The 16,339-nt window shown below is 47.9% G+C and overlaps 1 protein-coding gene across 4 annotated transcripts in view; it reads right to left on the bottom strand.

The window, feature by feature from the left end:
- Positions 1–15,929, bottom strand: part of trim36 (tripartite motif containing 36) — a 159,808-nt gene extending 143,879 nt beyond the window's left edge. For 2 of the 4 annotated variants that reach the window (XM_072516472.1, XM_072516471.1), the window contains exons 1-2: positions 14,806–15,928; positions 12,958–13,207 (exon numbers count right to left, since the gene is read on the bottom strand). In XM_072516472.1, coding sequence (XP_072372573.1) covers positions 12,958–13,207; positions 14,806–14,868 — 313 coding nt within the window. In that variant the 5' untranslated portion in view covers positions 14,869–15,928. Of the gene's footprint in view, positions 1–12,957; positions 13,208–14,805 lie in introns of all 4 variants that reach the window. The other 2 variants (XM_072516470.1, XM_072516473.1) reach the window with 2 other exon arrangements.
- Between the last annotated feature and the right edge of the window lie 410 nt (positions 15,930–16,339).

The raw sequence follows: 16,339 nt of genomic DNA on the forward strand, positions 1-16,339 counted from the left end.
CTAAATTTATTTGTTTTTAAATGTAGATAAGTATGAGGTTTTCCATTTTGGAAATAGAAAGGCAAATTATCTAAATGGAAAGCAGGGGCGGGATTCTCCGACCCCCCGCCGGGTCGGAGAATCGCCGGGGGCTGGTGTGAATCCCGCCCCCGCCGGTTGCCGAATTCTCCGGCACGGGATATTCAGTGGGGGCGGGAATCACGCCGCGCCGGTCGGCGAGCCCCCCAACCCCCCCCCCCCCCCCGGCGACTCTCCGGCCCGCAATGGGCCAAAGTCCCACTGCTGGAATGGCGGTCCCTCCGGCGAGAATCAAACCACCTCTCTTACCGGTGGGACCAGGCTATGCGGGCGGGCTCCGGGGCCTTGGGGGGGCGCGGGGCGATCTGGCTCTCGGGGGGTGCCCCACCGTGGCCTGGCCCGCGATCAGGGCCCACCGATCCGCGGGTAGGCCTGTGCCGTGGGGGCACTCTTTTCCCTCCGCCTCGGCCACAGCCTTCACCATGGCCGACGCAGAAGAGACCCCCCCCCCCCCCCCCCCCCCCCCCCGGCGCGCAGTTAGCAGCCAGTGACGCTCCTGCACATGCACGGACTTCCACCGGCCAGCGAAGTCCTTTCGGCCCCGGCTGGCGTGGCGCCAAAGGCCTTTCTCACCGGCTGGTGGCACGCCAACCACTCAGGCACGGGCCTGGCCACTCAAGGTGAGTGCTTGGCCCCTAAAGGTGCGGAGAAATCTGTTACTTATCACTTGGAAGCTCTACTTACGCCGCTGGGTTAGGATAGAAGATGGTTTCAAAGCTGGAGGGGTATTGAAGGGAGGTTTTCAAGGTAATTTCGAAGGTGGTACATTTGAGGCTTGAGCCGGGTCCTCTGGAGGCCATATTCGGGGTATCGGGTCGGTCAGGGTTGGAAGCGGGTACGGAGGCAGATGTTCTCGCCTTCGCCTCGCTGATCACCCGAAGGCGGATCCTGTTGGGATGGAGGTCAGTTTCTCCATCCCGTGCCCTGGCATGGCGGGGGGCTCTGTTGGGAGGTTTTAAACACTCGAGAAGGTGAAGTTTGACTTGAGGGGAAGGATGGGAGGGCTCTACAAATCATAGGCTTTGTTCATTATGCACTTTCAAGAATTGGATGACATCGAACATTGTGGGGGGGTTGGACTGTGTATGTTGTTGGTGACTATGTATAGGTGGATGGTGGATTCCGGAATCCTTTTCTTTGATGTTTGTATTTAAAATGTTGGGGGTTGGTGGGAGGAAGAAATTGTTGGCCAGGGGATTGACATTGTATTTGTTACTGTTGATTGTTGGTGGGTGTAAATTTGGATGAAAATGTGAAAAAGGAGAATAAAAATATATATTTTTAAAAGGATAGAAGATGGTTAGTATGGGTCTGTGCTTAGAATGACATATACAGTGCTGTGTACAATAATATTTATATATAGATCTACATTATATACTTTGCAGCACAATATTCTGTGGAAAAAGAGTTACAATTTTCTGAACGCTGTCATCTTCCGTTTTCAAAGACCGTTGCTTACTTTCATACACATTAACTTACTTGAAACATTTCAGTAAAATGATGTGTCCTGTACCATATATTTTGTACATGTTCAATATACCACGGTATTGCTGCAAATAGACTCAGATTACATAGGGATTAAGTAATGGCTGGATTGATTGCATTTTTATTCTTTTAATTCTTTCTTTGGAAGGATGCAATGGTGTATAATTCAGTTTGGGTTTTGAGAGTTTTTAAATTCTCAATTATAGCTGCGTTGGATATGGATTATCCTATAATAATCTAATTTGATGAAATGCAGACATCTTGGTTATAGTGGCTTCTGGCTGGAATGGCCATAAAAACAGCCAGTGTTCCCCTTCCTAATTACTGTCTGATGCCTGCTGGAAAGTGCAAGTGTGGACATCTTGTGAGGTTTGAATTGCTCTTGGCTGTGATACCCCACCAAAACTACCTAAGCTGTGAACATTCAACGTTCAAGTTTATACGTGTATAATTGCCACTTGACAAACAAATTTAAAGCTCATGAAATAGAAAAATAGCTATATCTGATTGAATAATAACTGCTACACACACACTCGCAAATCTGCTAAACTAGAAACCCTTTCCGGTCTGCATAAGTAATTATACTATTACTAATTGATGTTGAGTTAGTGAATGTGCAAAATCATAAAGGTCACACTTGTGCAGTTGAGTTCTTCCATAGTTCCATAGAATCCCTACAGTGGAAAAGAAGACCATTCAGCACATCAAGTCTGCACCGACCTTCAGAAAGACCACCCTACCTAGGCCCACTCCCCCAACCTGTCCCTGGGACCCAACCTTACCTGTACACCTTTGGACACTAAGGGGCAATTTATCACGGCCAATCCATCTAACCTGCACATCTTTGGACGTGGGATGAAACCGGAACACCCGGAGGAAACCCATGCAGACACGGGGAGAACGTGCAAACTCCACACAGACAGTCACCCAAGGCTGGCATTGAACCCAGTTCCTTGGCGCCATGAGGTAGCAGTGCTAACCACTCCATCACCATGTTGGATAAAGGTTGGCTGCTTGGATAAGGCAGAGGAGATTTAATCCTGTTTCTAACTTTGCTGTACCTTTCTGAAGAATGTTAATGCTGGCATTGGAGGAGTTTCTGTTTGCCCCCCCCCCACCCCGGCCCCTGCTCCCCCTCCCCCCGACAAGAGAAGGATGCCCACAACCGCCGGGAGCGGGAGAAGAAAGGAGGGAGACCACCAGACCTGCGGCCCCGATCCATGGCAGAACAGAATGCCCTGGATGTGGTTGGATGCCCGGAGGAAAGGGAGGTCACCGAGGTAGGGTTCGGCCGGGGGAAAGGAAGTGAGACCCTGCTTAGTTGCAGGTCTCCATGACACATGTGTCAACCCCACCCCCAACTAACATCGCCACACCACCCTCACCCTACACCACCCTCAGCCTACACCACCCCCACCCCCTCACCCTACCCCAACCCCACCCCCTCACCCCACCATCCCCATTACTGATCGAGGTGTTAAGATTCAGAACAGATATAAAAGCCAACATAAGTGTACTTTACCTGAATGCTCGTCATATTCGGAATAAGGTAAATGAGTTGATGGCGCAAATCATCGTGAATGACTATGATTTAGTGGCCATTACTGAAACATGGTTAAAGGATGGTCACGACTGGGAGTTAAATATCCGAGGGTATCAAACTATTCGGAAGGACAGAGTGGATGGTAAGGGAGGTGGTGTAGCTCTGTTATTTAAGGATGACATCCGGGCAACAGTAAGGGATGACATCGGTGCTATGGAGGATAAGGTTGAATCCATTTGGGTGGAAATCAGGAATAGTAAGGCGAAAAAGTCACTGATAGGAGTAGCCTATAGGCCACCAAATAGTAACATTATGGTGGGGCAGGCAATAAACAAAGAAATAACTGATGCATGTAGAAATGGTACAGCAGTTATCATGGGGGATTTTAATCTACATGTCGATTGGTTTAACCAGGTCGGTCAAGGCAGCCTCAAGGAGGAGTTTATAGAATGTATCCGCGATAGTTTCCTAGAACAGTATGTAATGGAACCTATGAGGGAACAAGCGGTCCTAGATCTGGTCCTGTGTAATGAGACAGGATTGATTCAGGATCTCATAGTTAGGGATCCTCTCGGAAGGAGCGATCACAATATGGTGGAATTTAAAATACAGATGGAGGGTGAGAAGGTAAAATCAAGCACTAGTGTTTTGTGCTTAAACAAAGGAGATTACAATGGGATGAGAGAAGAACTAGCTAAGGTAGACTGGGAGCAAAGACTTTATGGTGAAACAGTTGAGGAACAGTGGAGAACCTTCCAAGTGATTTTTCACAGTGCTCAGCAAAGGTTTATACCAACAAAAAGGAAGGACGGTAAAAAGAGGGAAAATCGACCGTGGATATCTCAGGAAATAAGGGAGAGTATCAAATTGAAGGAAAAAACATACAAAGTAGCAAAGATCAGTGGGAGACTAGAGGACTGGGAAATCTTTAGGGGGCAACAGAAAGCTACTAAAAAAGCTACAAAGAAGAGTAAGATAGATTATGAGAGTAAACTTGCTCAGAATATAAAAACAGACAGTAAAAGTTTCTACAAATATATAAAACAAGAAAGAGTGGCTAAGGTAAATGTTGGTCCTTTAGAGGATGAGAAGGGAGATTTAATAATGGGAGATGAGGAAATGGCTGAGGAACTGAACAGGTTTTTTGGGTCGGTCTTCACAGTGGAAGACACAAATAACATGCCAGTGACTGATGGAAGGAAATGAGGCTATGACAGGTGAGGACCTTGAGAGGATTGTTATCACCAAGGAGGTAGTGATGGGCAAGCTAATGGGGCTAAAGGTAAACAAGTCTCCGGGACCTGATGGAATGCATCCCAGAGTGCTAAAAGAGATGGCTAGGGAAATTGCAAATGCACTAGTGATAATTTACCAAAATTCACTAGACTGTGGGGTGGTCCCGGCGGATTGGAAATTAGCAAACGTGACACCACTGGTTAAAAAAGGAGGTAGGCAGAAAGCGGGTAATTATAGGCCAGTGAGCTTAACTTTGGTAGTAGGGAAGATGCTGGAATCTATCATCAAGGAAGAAATAGCGAGGCATCTGGATGGAAATTGTCCCATTGGGCAGGTGCAGCATGGGTTCATAAAGGGTAGATCGTGCCTAACTAATTTAGTGGAATTTTTTGAGGACATTAACAGTGTGGTAGATAACGGGGAGCCAATGGATGTGGTTTATCTGGATTTCCATATAGCCTTTGACAAGGTGCCACACAAAAGGTTACTGCATAAGATAAAGATGCATGGCATTAAGGGGAAAGTAGTAGCATGGATAGAGGATTGGTTAATTAATAGAAAGCAAAGAGTGGGGATTAATGGGTGTTTCTCTGGTTGGCAATCAGTAGCTAGTGGTGTCCCTCAGGGATCAGTGTTGGGCCCACAACTGTTCACAATTTACATAGATGATTTGGAGTTGGGGACCAAGAGCAATGTGTCCAAGTTTGCAGATGACACTAAGATAAGTGGTAAAGCAAAAAGTGCAGAGGATACTGGAAGTCTGCAGAGGGATTTGGATAGGCTAAGTGAATGGGCTAGGATCTGGCAGATGGAATACAGTGTTGACAAATGTGAGATGATCCATCTTGGTAGGAATAACAGCAAAAGGGATAATTATTTAAATGATAAAATATTAAAACATGCTGCTGTGCAGAGAGACCTGGGTGTGCTAGTGCATGAGTCGCAAAAAGTTGGTTTACAGGTGCAACACGTGATTAAGAAGGCAAATGGAATGTTGTCCTTCATTGCTAGAGGGATGGAGTTTAAGACTAGGGAGGTTATGCTGCAATTGTATAAGGTGTTAGTGAGGCCACACCTGGAGTATTGTGTTCAGTTTTGGTCTCTTTACTTGAGAAAGGACGTACTGGCACTGGAGGGTGTGCAGAGGAGATTCACTAGATTAATCCCAGAGCTGAAGGGGTTGGATTACGAGGAGAGGCTGAGTAGACTGGGACTGTACTCGTTGGAATTTAGAAGGATGAGGGGAGATCTTATAGAAACATATAAGATTATGAAGGGAATAGCTAGGATAGATGCGGGCAGGTTGTTTCCACTGGCGGGTGAAAGCAGAACTAGGGGGCATAGCCTCAAAATAAGGGGAAGTAGATTTAGGACTGAGTTTAGGAGGAACTTCTTCACCCAAAGGGTTGTGAATCTATGGAATTCCTTGCCCAGTGAAGCAGTAGAGGCTCCTTCATTAAATGTTTTTAAGATAAAGATAGATAGTTTTTTGAAGAATTAAGGGATTAAGGGTTATGGTGTTCAGGCCGGAAAGTGGAGCTGAGTCCACAAAAGATCAGCCATGATCTCATTGAATGGTGGAGCAGGCTCGAGGGGCCAGGTGGCCTACTCCTGCTCCTAGTTCTTATGTTCTTATGTTCACCCCCACAATCCACCGGCCCGCGGTCTAATCATGCGTCTTCTCTGGTGTCTTGCAGGGCTGCTGGAGATGGAGCGGGTCCAACTGGTGATCCCGGAGTTCGAGTCGGAGGATGTCACAGATTTCCTGTCACAGCTGTTTCCAACACCCTTCAGCATCCCAGAGACACTCACCTCAGTTGAGCACTTTAGAGAAGAGGCTCCTGGCACACTCTCTGTTGCGCACCACACAGCTGACCCGGTACAGCCGGTGGAGGTAGTATCACCCGAGGGGGCAGACGGTTGGGGGGGCAGGCCTACCCCAGGAACTAGCTGCCCTCCAGGTGGGTCTCCGGCTTCTGAAACGGACAGTCCCATCGATTGTGGAGATGCAGTTGCAGAGCCAGGGACTACATAAGGGGTTGTTGGCGAGCATCCAGTACCTACTTGCGCAGGTGGAGGAGTCCAACCACGTGCAGCAGCAGGAGATGGTGCCGACCATGCGTGCCACCCGTGCAAACACCGCATGGGTGGCGTCTGCGGTGGAGGCATTGGGGCTGACGGTTTTGGCTATGGATCAGCATGTCCAAGGCCTGGGCATTCTGTGCAGGGGCTGGCCAAGGCCCAGGACAGGGATGCCCTCTCACAGGCAACCATATTAATAATAATAATCTTTATTAGTGTCACAAGTAGGCTTACATTAACACTGCAATGAAGTTACTGTGAAAATCTCCTCGTCGCCACACTACAGCGCCTGTTCGGGTACACGGAGGGAGAATTCAGAATGTCCAATTCACCTAACAAGCACGGCTTTCGGGACTTGTGGGAGGAAACCGGAGCACCCAGAGGAAACCCATGCAGACACAGGGAGAACGTTGCGACTCCACACAGACAGTGACTCAAGCCGGGAATCAAACCCGGGTCCTGGCGCTGTGAAACAACAGTGCTCACCACTGTGCTACCATGCTGTCCATGTGCCAGAGCCACCTAGACATCATAGCGGCCCTTCTGAGCGTGGCCCAGTCACAGCAGACCATGGCTGGGAACGTCGGTGGCATTGCCCAGATCCAGATTGAAATGGTCCACTCCCTGTACTCCTTGGCCTGGAGCATGCAGACCCTGGTCGAGACCAGAGAGGGCCTCCAGGACTGACAGTGCCAGGTGGAGAATGGCCGTTGGCCGCCGTAAATCCCGCCCCCGCCCCAGCCGAAGTCTCCGGTACGGGAGATTGGGCGGGGGCGGGAATCGGGCCGCACCGGTTGGCGGGACCCCCCGCTGGATTCTCCGGCCCGGATGGGCCGAAGTCCCGCCCAGGAATTGCCTGTCCCGCCGACGTAAATCAAACCTGGTATTTACCGGCGGGACCAGGCAGCGTGGGCGGGCTCCGGGGTCCTGGGGGGGGGGGGGGGGGGCACGGGGCGATCTGACCCCGGGGGGTGCCCCCACGGTGGCCTACCGATCCGCGGGCGGGCCTGTGCCGTGGGGGCACTCTTTCCCTTCCGCCTCCGCTACGGCCTCCACCATGGCGGAGGCGGAAGAGACTCTCCCCACTGCGCATGCGTGGGAAACTGACAGCGGCCGCTGACGCTCCCGCGCATGCGCCGCATTTCCGCGCCAGCTGGCGGGGCAACAAACGCCATTTCCGCCAGCTGGCGGGGCGGAAATCCCTCCGGCATCGGCCTAGCCCCTCAATGTTGGGGCTAGGCCGCCAAAGATGCGGAGCATTCCGCACCTTTGGGCCGGCGCGATGCCCGTCTGATTGTCGCCGTCTTTGGCGCCAGTCGGCAGACATCCCGCCATTGGGGGAGAATTTTGCCCGTGGTTTATGCTTCCAGAAACCTTGATGTTCTGATCTTTATATTACAGAGCTACATCTGAAGGTTGGAATATAAATGAGCAGTAAGGATCATTATTATTCTGACACATGTGATGTTGCATTGGTAAATTACAGAATAAATATTTTTTCCTTACATAATGAAAAGTCCTTTATGAGTTTTGCCTGGATTCGATTTAATTAGAATTTCATTTGAAATCCATGCCAGCCAATGTTTAACAAGTCAATTTAATATTAATCTAATAGTCTTAACCTTTTCAGACACATGAACTTTAAACCAAACCATCAAGGTGAGCTGTACACAAAATCACTGCTACATACCTTCCAAATTAGTTAGTTTAGTCCCAAATCTAGGTTTATGCTGGTTAATGGGATAATCTCCTTTCTACATATAAATCAGTTGATTTTCAGGGACAATTAGGGATAGGTAACAAATGATGGCCTTGTCAGTGATGCTTCACATCCCATGAATGAATAAAGAAATTGAGTTGTGTTGACCACAAGGGGAAAACATTGTTATTTTGTAGAAGACAAAATGGTTCCATTAAAATCCTACTCAAGAAGGTCTCTCATTTTATAATGTAGGAGTTATAATGTGGGTTGTGGTGTAATGGATAATTAGATGAGTGATGCATTCCCTTAATGTCTCATTTATTTGGATCATTGCCCTACAGAACTCACGCCTACCTTCAAGCACTTTGAAGGGATGATATCATTTCTTCAGGGCAGTTTCAGGCAGGATCAGTTCTTGCAGCAGACTGCTCTGAAAATTCTACTGTCAGGTATCCATGTGTGCTTACCCTTTCAAAACTGACGCACATTCTTTTCCTCAAATGCATTTGATCCTAGTTTTACAGTTAAAAGTTTAAAAACTAAATAACAGGGAAACAGCGAATGCTGAATTTTAATTCTACTATTCTAATCCTGTGACAGTGAAGAGTTCCAGGTCCGGAACCCAGGAGTGGCCATGGCAGGGCCTTGGGGGAGAACTTTGAGGTTCACTCCTGAAGCCCGACCCAATTAAGAAATACGAAAGCTAGAAAGACCAGTTAGTGGGCCTGAGGCTCTGGGGATATAACAGTTGGACCAGGAGAGTTGGCCACTACTGCTGTAGGTGGCGAAATGTGAGAGCGATCATCCACAAGATGCAGTTATCCTCTGGAGTTTTGTAAATTACATAAAATAAATTCTGGGCACAGCTGCCAGATCATCATAAGGAGAAGGAGCCCTCCACAGAGTCCACAAGATGGCGGCAGCACTGGCTATGACAGTCACAGTCCAGTAGATCCATATTAGTCTACTTTGCAGTATGTGCCTCTGGCTCTCTTACCACAGCCGACTTCAGGGAGGCTGCCACCATTCAAGCTACAGGCTACAGCCACATGAATGGGGACTCAACCATTCTCTCGAAAATCCAGAAGGCATGAGAGGAATGCACTCAAGTGGCACTTTAATTGGACTAATTTGGCTGGCACCTGCTATTTAGTGGGTGGGGATCATCACCCCAAGAAGCCTGCTCCCTGATAATAGGCCGGGGGCAGAAACAAGGCAGCAGATCAGCACGGCAGCTGGGAGTAAGAAATTGCTGGCACTCCATAAGAACATAAGACATTGGAGCTGAATTAGGCCATTCAGCCCATCGAGTCTGCTCCGCCATTCAATCATGGCTGATATTTTCTCATCCCCATTCTCCTGCCTTCTCCCCATAACCCCTGATCCCCTTATTAATCAAAAACCTATCTATCTCTGTCTTAAAGACACTCAGTGAATTGGCCTCCACAGCCTTCTGCCGCAAAGAGTTCCACAGATTCACCACCCTCTGGCTGAAGAAATTCCTCCTCACCTCTGTTTTAAAGGATCGTCCCTTTAGTCTGAGATGGTGTCCTCCAGTTCTAGTTTTTCCTACAAGTGGAAACATCCTCTCCACGTCCACTCTATCCAGACCTCACAGTATCTTGTAAGTTTCAATAAGATCCCCTCTCATCCTTCTAAACTCCAACGAGTACAGAGCCAGAGTCCTCAAATGTTCCTCATACGACAAGTTCTTCATTCCAGGGATCATTCTTGCGAACCTCCTCTGGACTCTTCCCAAGGCCAGCACATCCTTCCTTAGATATGGGGCCCAAAACTGCTCACAATACTCCAAATGGGGTCTGACCAGAGCCTTATACAGCCTCAGAAGTACATCCCTGGTCTTGTATTCTAGCCCTCTTGACATGAATGCTAACATTGCATTTGCCTTTTTAACTGCACTGAACCTGCACATTAACCTTCAGAAAATCGTGAACAAGGACTCCCAAGTCCCTTTGTGCTTCTGCTTTCCGAAGCATTTCCCCATTTAGAAAATAGTCTATGCCTAAATTCCTCCTTCCAAAGTGCAAAACCTCACACTTTTCCACATTGTATTTCATTTGTCACTTCATTGCCCACTCTCCTGACTTGTCCAAGTCCTTCTGCAGTCCCCTTGCTTCCTCAATACTACCTGTCCCTCTACCGATCTCTACTCATGTCTTCAAACTCACCTTCACCTCAAGATGAAAATTCTATCCACAGTCTATCACTGACATGACAATACTGTAGAGCTAACTGTGTGCTCCATCCTGGTTATTGGTATGGGAGCAGAGATAAAATTCATTGAAGAAAAAAATAGCTCAATGTTACGATGAGGGGATATAGTTTATTTTCTTGATGGATGAACTGGGGTCGATCTTGGTCTGATTTTCAAACATATTTTAATTAGTGGGATTTCATTCAACTACAGGCAAGATTTATGGGGAAACTTGTTGCACTCTAATGCATAAGTCAGCCAGGAGTAAATGTTAAATTCATTACTGCATGACTTTTCTTCATTCTCTGGATGTCCACATTGCTGACAAGACCATCATTTGCAGTTTGGATCTACAGAATGGCTTATTAGACACATTTCAGAGGGCAGTTACGGTCTGGGACTAGAATTACATTTAGGTCAGGCCAGGTAAAGAGGGCAGATTTCTTTCCCCAAAGGGCAATAGCTGGATTTTAATTAGCATCTGACAGCTTTATGCTCACTCTTACTGACACCAGCTTTTTATTTTCACATTTTTAAACTGAATTCAAAATTCTCAAACCTTCATGGTGGGATTGTAAGTCATCTTCTCCAGATTATTAGATCCAGATTCTGCATTACTAGTCCAGTGACATAACTGCTACCAGTTAGGGTGTTGGGGCGCTCCGAGACCAGTATGGAGATAAACAAATGCCAGGTTGGTAACTCCAAATGCTGTGTTGTTCGCAGCCCACATACCACAGAACTCTCTGCCACACAGAAGTGCAGAGCTTCCTGTCCAGCCCTCCAAATGCCTGATAAATATTAATACCAGATGACAGCTGACAAGACAAACGCCGTCTGCTAACATTCAAATATAAAGATGCTTAAAATGCTCCTATGTTACTTCATGAACTGAGCTATGGTTAAACTGCAGTGGCTGTCAAGACAAACAACGTAAGACCATCTCAGGGACAAAACAAATCACATGGGATGTTTTGAACTGATCCCTTCAATGAAATTCTCGATATGCACTCATACCATGCAAAGCTTTGTGGCAGGGGCACTCATTTGCCAAAATCTGTCCCATGACCTAATCAAGTGTAATGTCTCATAATCGCACTAATATTTTAGGTAACTATTTTTTTAAATTAAGCTGAAGAATCAGAAAAACTTCTGACATTTAGCAGGACAGTTTTGTTTGGAACCTTCATTGATTCATTAACAGCCAATATTTGCTGAAACCAAAAGCACTAAAATGGCCTGCCAAACAGTATTGTTACATTCAGGGGGTGATTATACAGTCCGGAATTCTCCGGCTGTTGCGATTCATTTTCCCGCCGGAAGCGCACCCCGGTCCCACAGGTTTCCCGGTGGCATGGGGTGGTTTCAATGGGAAATCCTATTGCCAAATGGCTTAGGAACTGGAGAATCCAACCACCCCACTGTGCGCACTTCTGGTCCGAAACCGATAGCTGCAGAGTGCTATTTGCAACTAACAATACCAGAGTTATGCTGCAGGCAGAGAAACAGGATCCGTGGCCCAAAGAGGGATCCCTGTTGTATTTGTAGACTTTTGCAGAGCTCTGCTCCCAAAGAGTATTTTTAAAAAAATGTATTTTGTGACCACAGTGGAACTATCTGTTTTCTCAAAACATGTTAAATCTGACTGGGATTAAGTTTGCAAAGTTTCTGGGAGCTCCAACCGACTGGAGCGTTCTATTTAAACCTGGGGCTTGACACCTCCCTGGAGACATACTTTTCCACGGTCTCATACCGTTGCCTTCCAGGAACATTGGTCAATGTTTGTTCCCGTTTTCCTTTATCTGGCTGAGCCTGTTCCACCCATCAATTAGATCATGGTTCACCTGTATCTTAACTCCATTTACTTGCATGAGTTCCATCACTTCATATCTTTATTCAGCAAAAATATGTCCATCTCAGATTGGAAATTTCCAATTACTACCCTCAACAGATTAGGGGGTCAAAGAATTTCAGATTTCCACTGCCTTGTGTGAAGAAATGTCTCCTGACTTCACCCCAAAATACTTTGTTCTAATTTAGGATTATGCCCCCCGGTTCTGGATTCCCTTACCAGAGGAAATAATTTATCTCGATTAACTCTATCAAGCCCTGTAATCATTTTAAACACCTCAAATCCCCCCTCAGAATTCAATATCCAAGGGAATATAGGTCTCGTCTATTCAACCCGTTCTTAGAATTTAACCCTTTCAGATCTTATATCATTCTGGTGAATCTGTGCTGCCCCCCACCCAGTACATTCTCCCTGAAGTGTTGGATTTAGATCGAGGCTCCGTGTGTAATCTTGGCAAAATAAAATACTGTAATAATAATAATCGCTTATTGTCACAAGTAGGCTTCAATCAAGTTACTGTGAAAAGCCCCTAGTCGCCGAAGCTGGAAATCTGAAATAAAAACAGAAAATACTGGAAATACTCAACAGGTCAGACTAAAGAGAGTTTCAGGTCGGTAACCTTTCGTCAAATACATTTACATCCTCGACCATCAAACCCCACAGGAAACAGTCCAGAAGGGGCACTATCATTGCACAAATTAAACACAAGTGTTTCTCAGTGGCAGAAGCTGTCGCTGTCGGTAGTGGCGGGAAATGACACCTACCCGTCCTAGTGAGCCTGTCGATCCTCTCGACACTGGCCGAGGAGAGGCGGCGGACCCTGGGGCTGCCGATAGGTGTGGCCGGGTTGGAGAACTCCGAGTCCGGCTCTGCAAACGCATCCTCCCGGGACAGCAGCAACTCTTTGGCGCACTTGTGACAGACGCTGTGCTGGCAGGGCAGGATCAGAGGGTGCGTGAAGAGCTCCTTACAGGATGGGCAGATCAGCTCGCGTTCGATGTTTTTAATGGGAACCTGCAAAAAGGGGAGAGACGCTCATCCACACCTAATGCTGCAATTCAACAACACTCCGGACACTCACATAGTAAAAACTTCTGAAAACTCACAGAATGCAGACAGGTGTTTTTACACCCACATCGATATTTCAACTGGAGAGAAGTGTTTTTCTTTCAATAAATTGGTCCACATAAACAATAACAAGGCATTGAGAAATGATCCACTCTGTGCTGAACATCACGGCAACAAGAAAAGATTGCAAAATCTACTCCATTATCACATTGTGAAGGAGCACACGACAGCAGTGTATGACTGCTGGAGGAATACTCATCTTTATCACTGGCCGATGAGAAACACAGTACATAGATAAATGGATCCTGTCTATGTTTTTGTGTGAGTCCATGTATGTGTTGTGCATGCGTGTTTATGTGTCTACGTGTGTACATGTGAGTCTGTGTGTTTAAGTGTCTATATGCGTGACTTTACGCGCCTGTGGACCTATGTGTGCGTCTGTGTGTGTGTCTATGTGTGCGTGTCTAAGTATGTCTACGTGCCGAAGTGTGTGAGAGTCTGTGTGACTCTATTTGTGTGTGCCTGTGTGTGTATCTAAGTGTACCTGTGTGTCTGTGCGCGAGTCTGTGCCTCTATGTGTGTGTATATGTTTATGTGGGTGGCTACTTGTGTGTGTGTATGTGTGTGTCTATGTGGCTGCGTCTATATGTGTGAGACTGTCTGTGTGTGTGTGTCTATGTGTGTGTGCCTATGTGTGAGTGTGTGCCTATGTGTGAGTCTGTGTCTATGTGTGTGTGCCTATGTGTGAGTCTGTGTGTGTGTGCCTATGTGTGAATATGTGTTAGAGTCTGTGTATGTCTGTGTGTTCGTTTATGTCTCAGTTCTGCAAATATCTCACCTCACACTACTTCAGGAAGTTACTAGTCGCACTTTTGTGCGTTTTAACCATGGTGGAGATTTTGGCCGTGGTTCACGCCGCTTATTGAATTATGGACCAACGGGAAAGTCCAGTATGTATGGTCACTGCGACATGTTTTAAACGGAAGGGAGGGAGCCGGGGTCCCAGTAGCAACTAAACTGGACAGAAAGGCAATTGAGCTGAAGGAAAGGTCGCCATGGAAACCGCTGGAAACTGCTACTTGTAGGTATTAACACAAATACCTTATTTTGGATTGGCCCGATCTGACTGAGCCTCCAGTTAGTTAGAGAACAAGTTCCGGATTGAGCGGCTGCTCAGACCTGGGATGGGGCGAAGGAGGAGGAATGGAGGGAGCTCGGGATTGTCCGTCTCCACACGGCAGCTGAAGCTGCTCCAACACCCGCATCCAATCCAACTGAAGCGGATTTAGAAAGGGATCCATAGGTGTGATGGATATCTTCGCGCAACCCCGCCAGCAACAGCTGGTGTGAAGCAGCAGGTGAGGCGGGGAGAGGCAGACAGTGGGAGAGGGCAGTCAGAGCGGCTCTGTTGCCTGGCAATAACACCCGGAGCCTCCCGTGCTGGCTGCAGCACTCACACTGGGATAAGGATGGATTCAGACAGCAGAATATGGAGACAGGTCAGACTGGACACACACACACACACACCCAGGAGCAGCACTTACCTCACCTTTGGAGATCCTGTCAACGATGAATCCAAACTCACTTATATCATCCGAATCGGACATGCTCCTGCTGAAAGGCACTTTTCTCAATCGCTCAGCCGGAGTCTGTGAATGAGGATCTCCTTGTCCCGGGAATGTGTGCAGAGAGCGGGCAGTCAGTCAGGGAGCTGGGGGACAGGCAGCAGAGCTCCGACCAGAGCGGGCTCAGCCACTGGAACCGCACTGAAATCCTCAGCTCGGCCTCTCAGTCCCTTTCCTGAGTGTGGAAGCACGCCCACAGCGCCCCGCCTGGGGCGTGGAGAGAGAGAGAGAGAGAGGAGGTTACCGAGCCACAGCCAACCAACCAACCAGCCTGGCTGCTGCCAACATCTCTCTGCTCACCCACTCGCAAACAGATGGGAGCATTAGGCTAATGGGTTTAGAACAACCTACAGTCTCCTAGGGTCACCAGTCTCTGCTGGAACTCACCCAGCTCCTGTTTCCGGAGAACTGACAGCAGTATTCTGCTCGCTCGTTGTTTTCACAGAGAGTCAGGATTAAAACACGATTTAAAATACAGGACCATCCCAACACGTACTGGGGCCCACCTCGTAACCAGGAGCGGGTTAGTCTGGGCGGATTTCCACAGCAGGAGTGCTGGAATGAAATGGAGCTGGCTTTACACCTGGGAGCTCTCTCCATCAGGCAGCAGGTTTAAATAATAGATGCAGCACTTTGTGTGTGGAAGCTGCAGTCAGGTGGGCTGCCCAAGGTCCACCAGAGGTTGAATAGGGGGAAATGAAGACTACGGAGCTGTGGCGATGTTGTCTGGATTGGAGCTGAGTCCCACATGCACACTGGGGCAGGGCTGGGAGAAGGCTTTACTTCAGCAAGTCTCAGCTTCCCCTGTCTTCACTGAGACAGAGCTTGCTGCAGTGTCCAGCGCTGCTTCCTTCAGTCCCAGCTGCCCGCTTGTCGCTGCTTCTGTATCTCTGAGCAGCACCACACCCTCACCCGGCAGCACGGCAAGATCCCACACACACAGGAAGGAGAGCCATTCAATGTCCTCCATCCAGAATCCGCTGTTTCTCAACCCTCTCAAATCACTACGGCGGGAGGATGTGAACCTTTTAAAGGGATCATTCGCCCTTCGTGCAATCCACACTGGCGCTGCCAGGAACAATCCTGACATTATTATTATCCGATGCCGATTGGCTCCAATTCAACAGGTGCAAACCCGGATGCAGCCTCCAAAAATAAACAAGCGGCCACACAGGGGAATGAATGCTGTGTTCAGGCAAGCCTCTTCCCCGAGACTGCTGCACGAGTGGTGACACCATTGTGGATCATGACGTGTAAATACACCGCGGAAATGTTTGTGCAAAATCCCACACTCGCCATTTATTTCTGCCCCAGTTAAGGCAGGCGGAGCAGCCCGGCCCACCCCCATGCTGTGTCTAAAATGAATGCATCCTTCCCATTCCAACAGATTGCCAATTTGACCATCATGCAGCCTCGCTCCAGATGGAATTATTATAACCAAAAAGGAAATACC

This window comes from Scyliorhinus torazame, chromosome 9, assembly GCF_047496885.1.
Source record: "Scyliorhinus torazame isolate Kashiwa2021f chromosome 9, sScyTor2.1, whole genome shotgun sequence".
Taxonomy (NCBI): Eukaryota; Metazoa; Chordata; class Chondrichthyes; order Carcharhiniformes; family Scyliorhinidae; genus Scyliorhinus; species Scyliorhinus torazame.